The sequence below is a fragment of the Argentina silus genome (genome assembly GCF_951799395.1).
Source record: "Argentina silus genome assembly, chromosome: 3".
Lineage (NCBI taxonomy): Eukaryota > Metazoa > Chordata > Actinopteri > Argentiniformes > Argentinidae > Argentina > Argentina silus.
In genome coordinates this window covers 10,896,372-10,908,644 of record NC_139657.1, presented here as the reverse complement: position 1 = coordinate 10,908,644, position 12,273 = coordinate 10,896,372, and the positions used below count along the sequence as shown (strand labels likewise).

The 12,273-nt window shown below is 45.5% G+C and overlaps 1 protein-coding gene across 2 annotated transcripts in view; it reads right to left on the bottom strand.

The window, feature by feature from the left end:
- The window catches only part of scaper (S-phase cyclin A-associated protein in the ER), a 59,935-nt gene that overhangs the window by 23,531 nt on the left and 24,131 nt on the right, over positions 1-12,273 (bottom strand). For both annotated transcript variants that reach the window (XM_083667025.1, XM_083667026.1), the window contains exons 21-23: positions 8,760-8,825; positions 8,456-8,582; positions 2,230-2,345 (exon numbers count right to left, since the gene is read on the bottom strand). In XM_083667025.1, the coding sequence (XP_083523151.1) occupies positions 2,230-2,345; positions 8,456-8,582; positions 8,760-8,825 (309 nt within the window). The remainder of the gene's footprint in view (positions 1-2,229; positions 2,346-8,455; positions 8,583-8,759; positions 8,826-12,273) is intronic.

Sequence of the window (12,273 nt, the reverse complement as noted above, 5' to 3'; positions counted from 1 at the left end):
CATCACCGGCTCAACGTTCTCTAGACCCCACACTTGGCACTCTTGATTTCAAGGTGAAGAAAAAGAGACAAAAAAAAAAAAGAGACAAAAAAAGTCTATTTTAATAGAGTATAATGACATCTTGTTTGAGAGCGAGAGGGTTGTGTCTGAATATCGTCAGGAACATTCAAATGCACAGGGATTATGCAAATGATAAGAAGTGTCGCTATCTCAATGTTGAACACAACACTTCCCTCTACCCAACAAAGATGTAGGTTATGTGGCTCAAACGATCCTATCTATGATGTCGCCTACATGTCCTTTCTTCCTGGAAGAATCACGCATGGGTTGAGGCACCAGAGACTGTACTGGAGGGGGGTTTTGAGGAGACCTATGTTTTGTTTATGGGGGGCGGGCTGGGTGTCTCTCAGAGGCTGGATTGATGTGCTCCGGAGGGGGTTATCACAGGTTCAGCCCAAAGCTTATAGCTCTCAGGGGCCCAACACCCCCCGGGCCTGTGTCAGTACTGTCATCTTCAACACTGAAACAAGAGAGAAAGACAGGAGAGAGCACGGAGACAGCCAGCCAATCCCTACCTGGCTGAGCCTCTCAATATAAAAACAGGAACCAGGTGCTGGGAAGGCCATTCTGCCTCTCAGACAGGAACTGGCAAAAAAGTAATCCATTACCACTGTTATATTACCACAGCCAATTAATATAGCTTATTGTTCCAAGTAAAATGTTGGCTCATCTAAAATCATGCTTGAAAAAATGCACTGCCAAAACTGGAAGATATCTTTAGCTAAATTCCATTTCTAATCCTTAGGACTACACAGTAGGTGTGCCCTGCCTCTTCATGTCGAATTAGAAGGTGTCCTCAGTCTCATGAATATGCATCAAACCTCTGGAGACACACTTTTCAACAAGTTCTGGCAGGGTAGTAATTCAATCATGAAAGAAGGTAACTGCGAGGCAATTCCTTTATAGCTACACACAGCCCACGTGAGGTTTTGATTGGATAAGCAGGCAGAGGATGAAAGACGTGCCTCAGCTCTTCACCTCCACTTCCTGTTCCTGAGCATGTCAAGTGGATCTCTCAAAGCTAAAGTTTAGGTCTCCTGCTCCAACACGCACAAAGTCTTATAGTGTACCAATGAGCCCCATCTACCGTACCAGTAACCTTGTCCCCAGGCTATTGCACACAGGCGCATATAAGCCTGGAATAACAATGACTTTACTCAAACCTGGCCTTAGTGGAAGTGAATTTCCGGAGTAAAGTATTTGTTATTCTTTGATTTCAGCGAATCACACGGCTGCGAGGCGTAGCTCCGAATCAAAAACGTGTGGTGTGGAAGCACTGGGTGGGGGGTGGGGGGTGGAGAGTGCTGTGGGAGATGATTTAGGCTAAGTAAAGCCAATGGCTATGCTCCATCCGTTTTCAACGGTCTTTCTATTGGCTTAATGAAGGCCAAGTTTGACACGTTGGTCCACCAGACCTTTCGTGCATTTGGGCGGAACAGGACTACTGTATAAATAAAAACCTCTCCTCCATCTTAATTCATACAATTCCTCAAAAAACTGAAGTCTGCTTCAAATTCTCTCGGATTAGTCATTGAGGGAGAGAGAGGGAGAGAGAAATCAATAAACACATGATGCCCTGTAAAAGCATTATAAATATAAGTAGTGTTTGTCCATTAGGGGGGATTTGGAGAATAGTAAATGCTAATGAGAGGGGGAGAGAGGCCATTCCAGTCCATTAGAGAGTCCCTCTAGTGAGCATGGCGGTCTCTCAGAGGTTATCTACTGGCAAGGCACGCAAACTCCAGACCCACAACTCAAAAACACCACACATTTCAAGTGATGGATGAGACAGATGTGCTTTTTGTTTCTCAAAATAAAGAACCGACACAAAATAGATGACTGAAACGTAACCCCCGTTTCTACAAAAGGGTGCATTAATATTCATTATACATTCTGAGAGTATTTATTGAGATGAGCGCACAATAAAACAGAGAAATAAAGGAGGAGGTTGAGATTAGCTCACTCACTTTATGCAATTGCGAAAACATCACAACTAGTAAATAAAGAGGGGCCGTCATTGAGGTCATGGAAAGGGTTACAGTCACAGGGCCGTGTCTTCAGGACTTTGCACACTGTACAACAGGCCTGGCCGGGGAATGTAACGTATTAAAATACAAGTGCGTGGAAAGGATGCAAACTTTATTGGACTTCAAAAAGGCTGGTACTCACTTGAGTGGAATGCGTGGGACCGCGGTGGGGGTAATGGCCGCAGTGACTACCTGCAGAATCTGTTCCAGAGCCGAGAGTCCCCCTCCGACCTGGAAGGCCACTTGATCTGCATTGTTCTGCGGAGGGAGAGAACAAGAAGCACAGTCAGGGACAGGGATCACGTTGCTCTCACCCAGGAGGGAGCTCCTCTTTTTTTTCCTCACTCTCCAAAAAGGGGAGTCGGAGTGAAATCTGAAACAAAGTGATCCCCAAAGCATTCCTGTTAAATCTCAAAAGTGCACAACCCCGCTCCACCCCCTCGACAGCCCCAGTCTCAATGGAGGACAACGGACTCCGCAGACCTCCACACACCAGGGTGGTCTGCGCTGACAAACACAGGATGAGGACATCGACAATGGTAGTGTGTGGAGAAGTAGAGGAAAAGCAATATCAAACAAAAAAAAACCGAATAAGAACAATCCATCAAAAGATAAAAGTCTTGGACGCAGAACGGACATAATACAGTGCCTAATCAAACTCTCATGCCTAAAATGTGTCTTTTTTTATGTGATAACAACCCGTGGAGCCATTTATTCAATAACAAACATCCTAAGAAGGCCCTGCCCTGTGATGAGGAGAGAAGAGTCAGAGCTTTTGGCAATGGGTCAGATGTTGCCTCTACAAAGTCCCATAAATCAACAGCTCCAAAGCCAAGAGCGAGCGGCTGCTATCAGGCATGTTTGTGCCTGGGTCGACAGGGAGGATCGAGGGTCGGGGGAGGAGAGGGTGCTGATGGAGGGCTTTCCTCACACGGAGCAGGGGAGTGCACGCACAGAGGTACACTGGGGGTCGCTCCTTCACCTAATGAGGTCAGAGACTCATAGGTAGTGTGACAGCACACAAATCCAGACACTTCACTGGGTCTTTGTTCCACAGTTGAGGGGGTTTGCCAACAAGCCTGAACACATTGAGGAAGCGCTTTGCTAAATTATATATAAGCTCTTCATCTGTCACTCACACAGACTGCCAAGGCACAAGTCATCAAGATCCGGTGACAAAAAGCACTGAAGTCACTGGTTGCATTAAGGGATGTGGGAAAAAACACAGATAGTACACCAGAGGCTTGCGTTGGAGATTATGTAAATGTCCCCCATGGTCCAACCAGGCAGCGTGTGTTTGTATGAGACACCAACCTCCCTTAGGTGAGGTATCAACAGTCTCCATACCTAATCAATAGGGTTTCAAAAGCTGAGCTGGGTTTAACCCTCTCTTAACCCACACATCAACACATCTACCTAAAAGCTTCTAGGCTAAATGAGAAAATGCAAATCTTTCAAAGTGGCTTATCAAATGGTCTTTAAAAAGGGGTTTACTAGGACCTGCCCAGTCCTGGCTGTCTTCCGTTAAACACAGAGTGGGATGGACTGGCTGTGTGTGTCTTTTTTGGCTTGCTGAGCCTGACAGATCAATCTACTGTGAAGATGGAAAAGAGTGGGTGGAGAGGATTAACCTCCAATTATCTATAGGTGGTGTACATCTGAAACGACCTGGAGAGAACCAAGAGAACCCGTCTCCTAATCCTCATAGCTCACCATCAGAAGAGCAGAAATTAGTGGACCTCAGCATCTATTATTTTCAAGTGGCGCTGAAAGACTTTACACTCTGCTCTACTTCCGTACTGTGGATGGCAGTAACGGGGAACAGGAGTAGTAGGTCTTCTTGTTGCTAATCAATGACAAACAACATCTAAACTACATGAACTGAACAGAGTAAAATGTGGAACATTAGCCTCTACATTAACCATGCTGTAAAGCGAAACTACATGGCACATTCAATTAACTGTTTTATCTGATAAACACAAGGAAACAATGGACCTGGCTTGAAACACACTGGGAACTGTTTCACAATATCACGATGAGATCCCCATAGAGTGTACAATTATGCCATAAAAACGACCCTATTGTTGCCAAATGTTGATTATTACATACAGCCAACAGACTTCTCTTTCCATTTCCATGGTTACAACATCTGGATTTGATCGATTTTTTTTTCAACAAGCCATTAATGGAAAGGCAACATCAAGCATGTTTGTATGTGGTTGGAGTGACAGTGACTCTACACACACTGAAACAAGACGTCAATATGCTGTTTCTCTCAATAAAGACGCCAGGGATCTAAACACTTGGAGATTCAAACCCCCCCATTCCATGTTCTTGGGGAGCGCTGTGTGATGATCTGTCTGTGTCTTGCCCCTCTCTGGTAGATATTCTGGTGACAGTAACAGGATGAGGAGCCCCCCCACCCCACCATCATCATCATGACTACGAGCTGAAGAAAGGCAAGGGGGCAAGAGGGAAGGACGGCCCAGACTGAATTATACAGCTGGGGGGAATCTTATCCAATTATTATCCTGGATAACCATTATTACCCCGGCTAATCAGAAGGCCAAGCAGCAGCTAATTCCTGCGGCCATGACAAAGGTGCGGGGATGAGAGGGAGGGCCAGCCAGACTGCTCCTTTGTAGTCACCTCCCACAAGCCACTCTAATTAGCCAACATTAAAGCAGGGGGGGGGGGCGGGGGGCAGCCCCAGTCATCCCCGCCTTGCCTCAGCAACAGATGGAGAACAACTGGCTGGGAGTTCATTAGGGGTGTGGCAAAGGGCAGCCCTGTGTCCATCAGTCTTCAGACAAATGCTAGGAACAGGTCACACACACACACACCGCACAATATTTACAAAGACGGAGTGAGCAGGGCAGATAAACTCTGTATGCATTTCAGGTAAACTGGTAGAATATACACTAACACAAAAGCCTGTTAGGGGTAAACAATGTCCCCACTTGGTGCGTAGCCTAAACCAGCATCACAGAGTACGGGAGGAGTGATGAACCATAACAAGACCGCTGGAGTAAACATTTAGAAACAGAAATCACAGTGTGTATGTTTATAGGACGCAATGGCTGTTTGCTACACTGAGAAGAATGATTGGTGAGAGACTGGGGAAATGGGAAACAATACTGCTGGAGTTTATTCTATAAAATGGACATCCATTCATTAAAGACTAGTGAGGCACAAAATCAAATGGACCACAGAAACCACAGACAGCCGTTGTTGGAGTATCTAATATACTGTGAGGGATTTAAGTGGTTTTCAATCCATGTTTGACTTCAGTTTAAGTGACAGAATTAAGGCATCCTGGAACCACATCAGTAAAAAATGTACTACAAGCTATACAGTATCCACAGACGACATTGCCTGTGTCCTCTTTAAACCAGTAAACTACATCCTGGTACTTCTAATATGGGGCTACAACAAACAAAAGGATTGAGCAACATTTGAGTACAGTCTTAGAGTATGAACAGAATTTATACTAATCTTACAACTTTTACTGTTAGTTGAGCCACGAACCAGACTCTTGAAGAAAAACAATCGTATTGACATACTTGTCCATCATGTCCCTTTGATTCTGTGAATACTCTTCTCTGACAAGTTCCTTAAAACAAATATGTGGGGAAAGTGGATACAACACACCAACTCTCCCAATGAAATCCAAGTGGAATAAAACAAAATCTCTAGGAATGTTTAAAATCACAGATGAATGGATACATCTCTTCCTTCAATTTATTTGACAAAGTTTAGAAATACAAACTAAGAAAAGTCTATATACTGCATACAAATGGTTTAATTTTTTATCATCAGTCCATAATACACAATACTGCATTCCAAGTGCAGTAATAAGAAAATGTACACTAAACATCGTTGTCTTTGATGAAGTTCTGACACAGCTAATCTTGGCAACATCTGTCAACCTCAGCCAGGCCAGGCCTACTTGAGGCCCCTTGTCAGAAGCACTGATGTCCTGCGACTCCCCCCCCCCCCCCCCCCCACCACCTCCCCAGGTAGAACAAGCCACCGGTTGGCCACGCAGCGGAGCCCAACCGGCCCATGACAGCTGGCAAATGAAAATGTAAATACCGCCTCCACTCTCCAGCTCTGAGACTGCAGTGTTTCTGACAGTCCCTCAAGTGTCATAAACCCTGTCCATCTCAGGCTAGCCTTTATTTGAAAGCAGTGACAAATATTGTGGGCAGTGTGTAAATATGTGAGCTCATTACCAAGGTAAGAGTACAGAAAGTTAGATATTCTACAGAGAAAAAAAACTCCTACAGGAAAAAAGCTCTCCACTCCATCCTCCAACAAAAAAATCTAGTTTGACACAAAATAAACCATTAGTGGTCACAGAGGGAGAGACGCGTTGGGGTCGGGGACTAAGCCCAGCCCAGAGTAGGAACAGGGGGGCGGGGGGCTGAGACAGCAGTGGGAGGGGGGAGTGTCGGGTGTTGTCCCAGGAATTAGCAGAGAAAGTGGAGACTGAATCAGATATCGCAGAGAAAAACAAATCTCTAGGTGAGTCAATGACATGAGAGATGCTTGTTAGGTCAAATAATCTAAACGGTTCTGACATAAAGTGACTCGGGGGGCAGACACCCATGCTGACGGAGACTATATTTATTTGACTTTGTCCAGGGATTAGAGGAGGAAGTGCTCCCCAGGCTGGTTCACAGGCTGGCCCCACCACGCTCAGGCCAGGCCAGGCGCACCACGCTCAGGCCAGCGACACTGCTCTGGGCTGGGCTGCTCTGAGGGAAAGGGGCGGGGGGATCTGCTCTTGACAGACAATCGGAATGAAGTCCAGATTAAACTCTTCTATGCCTCAATCCCCATAAAACTAGTGCGTTCAGAGTAGCAGTTTCCAAAATTGCTTTTCTGTTCTGTAAATATGTAAAAGCCAACAAACACACACACACACACACACACACACACACACACACACACACACACAGCTTAGAGTTGACTGTCTATATCTACCAGTGACACTAGTGTTGAATGGAGAACAGCTCCTGGCCCAGTGACCCCTGCCCTCCCACTGGGAATGTATGGAGCTGAGGGGAGGAGCCCCCCTGTGTTAGCGACAGCTTGTGCTCCACTCACATCACACTGGACTCCTCCTCTCCCATTACAGTGCGCTATGCCACCCACCTCTGCCACCTCTCTCTCTGGGGAAATTCACTAATAGTCTCCTCGACCCCTCCCCCAGTCAATGCCGAGACACCATCATCTCTCTATCCTCCCACCCACCACCAGGCACAATGGGCCTTTATGGTGCCTTGAACCACAACTTGGCAGGAGAATGATGTCTTGTCACTGGAGGGAGGGCAGTATATCCTCCTCTTCATAAACAGTGACAGGTGTTCCAATCCATCCTGCTCTTATTGATGAATACATACTGGGCGTATTAGGGCATCACTCACCGTCAATAGAACTCAATGTAACCTGTTAAAATGTCATACAACAAAGGCTCCCGGCGATATCTATAAAAAAATAAAAATAACAATAACAATAAATATATATATATATATCTCTAAATTCATTACCTTGACTTAAGCGTATTGTTGTCAATGTCTGTCATTCAATGTCCATTTTCAAATAAGCACAGAGAAGACGCAAATAATAATAAAAGGCCATCAAAGCCTCATGCCTTGGACTCTTTTGGATTACGTTTGCTTGGAAAAACCTTTCAGTTATTCTATAAACCCACAACATACACATCGGTGGCTGGAAAGACTAGACAAACACTTGAAAACGTTTGCCTGTCTGGAGATGGGTAGCTCTCCTCGATTAGTAACATGTGTGCAGTGAAAACAGCGAGCTAATCTGGCCTGCATTACCCATAACCCTGGGCCAGAGAGTTGGGGAGTAAGCGATACCCTACGCTGGGACTGTGAGACAGAAAGAGCTGCAGCCAAACCCGATGCTTCAGTTCAGAGAGCTGCCAGAGGGGAGATCTGTCCCCACACACAACCCCACAACCCTCACTAGACTTCATGCAGCCTGAGCGGACGAACCGGCAGAACCATGGTGAAGACTCACCATGGTGAACAACTCGCTGTCACTGAATGGCCGATGACGGCTTACTCTGAGGGTGTTGTTAGGGGAGGGGCGGCCTGGTTATAACCACACGAGAGACATCTCTGATGTCTTCAGGGAAGAAATCAAAAGACTGATGGACAAGATGCACATGCTTCTTTCGAGGAGCAGTACAGAGTCAGATAATACACTCTGCATGCTGCCAACAGAAGAGTCCATGGACGAGGACACATCATTTTAAGATATTAGCGTTGTCAACATTATTCAACATCAATACATCGACAGTCAATGTGAACCATTCTAGAGAGTTTGTGACATACCTGTTTCTCCAGAATGCGGGAGATCTCTCCCAGGGTCCTGTCCAGGCCCGACACCTTGTTGTTGGCCCACTGGCCGCTGTCCTGACCCTGGAGCTGCTTCAGCAGGTCCTTCACCAGACGCTGGAGCCTGGAGAGACAGGGGAGGGGAGAGTTTCAGCTCTCTCCTTTACTAGCCACTTTAACCCATAAAATAACATCTGTCTATACACTCTGAGAGAACATCAAGGAAAACTTGATACTGACTTTGATTACTACAGTTCAGTTGTAGTAGGAGGGGTGTATCAAAATGTAGCAGGGAACTTACTTGGCCTTATATGGGGAGTCAGGGACTTGTGTCTTGGCCTCCATGGATGTCTCGTACTCCTTTGCCCTACAGAGGGAACAGAAGAAACAGTCTTTCAATAACAGGAGTGCTCCGGCTGTCAGTTAGAAGGCATGGGAGGATGAAAAGTCTGAAGGATCAGAAAAAGGTCAAGTTAAGCATGAGTGTTTATTTTGCCTGTCAACCGTTCCCCCCAGTAACTTGGCTTAAAATAATCATACATTCATTCTTCAGGGACATGGTGTCTTACTGCCATTTACACATTTCATGTAATTAATTTCGCCCTCCTCTTCAATGGCATGTCAAATTCTCTATTTCACTGATTTGTCAAATAAACAGTTAGCGGTGCGCCCTGTCTCGGGTAGCAGGGCCATTAGTGTTTTAACATGTGACCTCCTCCACAGGGCCATGGCCATTAGAACTGTTCCCTCGGTGGCATCGGACCATCAGTCAGGCCACTGTGAGAGTGTGCTGCTGGTAAACAACGTCTGAGGAGATCTCTGTCAGTCAGACATCCCAGATCCGATAAGAACTATTGATCACAGCCTGCCTGACCGAGAGGGCTTTCCGGTCAGCTACAAGCTGATAAACTCCCAACACTTCTAGGAAAAGGAGAGTTGGACCTTTCCCTGAGGACACGGACCTGGATCAAGCAAGGCTAAATTAATTACCATCACTTGGATACTAGAGATTGTGAGCACAAACTCCCAAGGACACCACCGATCCCATGTAAAAGCATAACTTAAGTGTGAGCTCAAAACTATCCCTAAAGTGACTAATTAATGTGCAAAACCTTTTTCCCGGACATGCATTTACTGTTTTAAGCAGTTTCTGGATTCAGGAAGATTCATATGGCCCCATTCCTCATGGTAAAGTGCATTATAAATCAGTGAACATGTGGAGTACGCTACACGAACAGCATTTGAATTTGATTACACATCAAGGAGGATCATGTTCTGTAGGCTCACATGAATACCAAGTGAATAGAAGCAAACTAAAATAGAAGAGCAAAGTATTGGCCTTGAAATTATGAAGATAACTGATGAAAATACTGTACAATACAATACTAAACAAGTCTGCGCTGTGACTTTAATAGTAGTGTAGTAGGGACTAGGGAGAACGGTTTGGAGGGCTTAGCCTAATGGACAGTAATTTGATCAGAGACATATCACCCGAGCAGCCGGTTGCTGTAGGTGAACGTGAGTGCATTCCCACACGCAAAGATAATTCATGCATTTCACAACGCTTAAAAAATGTCTTTCTGAATAACAACTGTTTGTTTCCCCGTGAGAACCGGCCGATACAATTGCATTACCTCAGAGGTATATTTCTGTACACAGAAATACTCTGAGCTTACTGTGAACGCAAGGTCAGGGTGCTTTTAATGCCAGATGCACTTTGAGTAAACCTGCTGGTGGGGTGACTGAGGTACATCATTTTATCGCATTATTTACCATGTCCTCTGAAAGCACTGTCTCGCTTTCACAGGAACTTGAACTATACCTGCCCTGTTTGTCATTCTTGATATTACAATATTCATCTCTGACAGGTTTACACCCACCCAGGTTAAACGGGGAGCAATTGCTGAACAATTCATCATCCCCTGCAGCAGGCCTGGCTTAATGGGCTGAGGGCTATAAATAGGCCATCAGTAATCAGCAATACGGGAAAAAGCACACATCTACAATGCAGAACTAATAATCAATCCATCACCATCAACCCCTCAATTCATCTGTACTGACCCTTTATGCACTGAGCCAATGATATAAAAATGTCTCTGCTTCTGAATGCAACAAAAAAACATATTCAGTTATGATACAATGGAAGTTCAGGAATTCACCAGCCCCAATCACATAGAATACTTGGATAAAAGACCTTGAAACACCTGAATTAACAACATCAGACCACAGGAGCCAACCCAGCTTTACAACTGACAATTCTTGCATTTCTTTGCATGTACCAGTAGGGATCTTGGCCTACAGTATGTGACGTAAAAGTCAGTGTACTGTAAACAATGTGACAGACAGACTGTGGTAAGCAACTAGGAAAAGTACGTCTCACGGATCATTGGCTTAATGAGCATAAAACCTACTGTGGTTTCCCCAGGGCCTCCCTCAGCTCACAGGCACATTGTGTGTGTGTGTGTGTGTGTGTGTATGTGTGTGTGTGTGTGTATGTATGTGTGTGTGTATACGGATCATGTGATCACCGGCTGGACCCCTCCAGCTTCTCTACTTTCCCCACTGGGAGGGGAGAGACTGGGTGAAATGAGTAAAGGCTGTGATCACCTCTCCATGTTCCACACAGGGGTGCCTTTGTGCAACACACCTCCCTCTGAGGTCCACTCACACACTGACAACTCTGTTCCCGGCCAAGGGAAACATGCAATACACTCCAGCCAAACGGCTCATACCAGGGGATCAGTGGAGACTCATGAATCCATGTTTCAAAGTTCACAACGCATCCTGACACAAACTGACATGCTACTTACATGCCATTCAAAAAGCATATTTTCCTTACAGAAAAGCGGTCATATATTACTGGGACAAGTCAGCCAAACCACAGAGAAAATATGATTTAAACTGTCCACTAGTTTATGATGGTAAAGGGGTATAAGCCCGCCTTGGAGTCCGGGGACAACTTCTCCTGCCGTTTTACAGACACCATAGCGTGCTCCAATAAAATGGCTCATTTCCACCCAGCAGTGGAGCAGCTCCCCTTTGTGCTCGCTGGGTCTGTCTGTTATTTACGACCCCTGAAAGCCTTTTCCCTTTGAGTGCTGGTCTCAGGAGGGTTAGGCCTGGAGTGACAGTGAACAGAGGCAGATCATGTTGTCACTTTCTCAGCACCAAGCCCCTCCGCCAGGGAACAACAGCACCACCGATGATGAACGTTAATGAAAGCTACTACTATATACTGTATCATGAGACGCTGGGTCATTCATACAGTAGGGTATCCTGAACTTCTGCCCCCTTTTTTCTGCCTTTAAAAAACAAAACAAAACAAAAACCTCAGGTTAAAAATGTAACTTTCTAGGATTCGCTATGATTCACGGACCGAAATGAAGTTGTGTGATGAAGTCATCACAAGGTGCGTGACTGTCCTATTAATAAAAGTGATTAATGCTGATTAATACAGCTGAGCTGCCTGCATCACTGACTCCTACGAGTACACATTCCTGTACCGTAGTCACTTTTATTAATAGGACAGTGATACACTGATCTCACCTGTGCTGCCCCTCCCCCACCCACTCCTACCTGCCTCAATAACAAATAGCGCATCCCACAACTTACTGTGAGCACTACAGTGTCCCCCTCCTCCCTCCCTCCCTCCCTCCCTCCCTCCTTGTTGTGACAGGCTACTAAATTGATAGAGCACAGACCTGGGATCTGACACTGAGGGGCGTTGCCTCCTATTTGTTGATTACTATTGATTTTCTTTGATACTTCATTTAAAAATCAATAGCCCGGAGAAAGAAAAATAGGCATGGTTTACA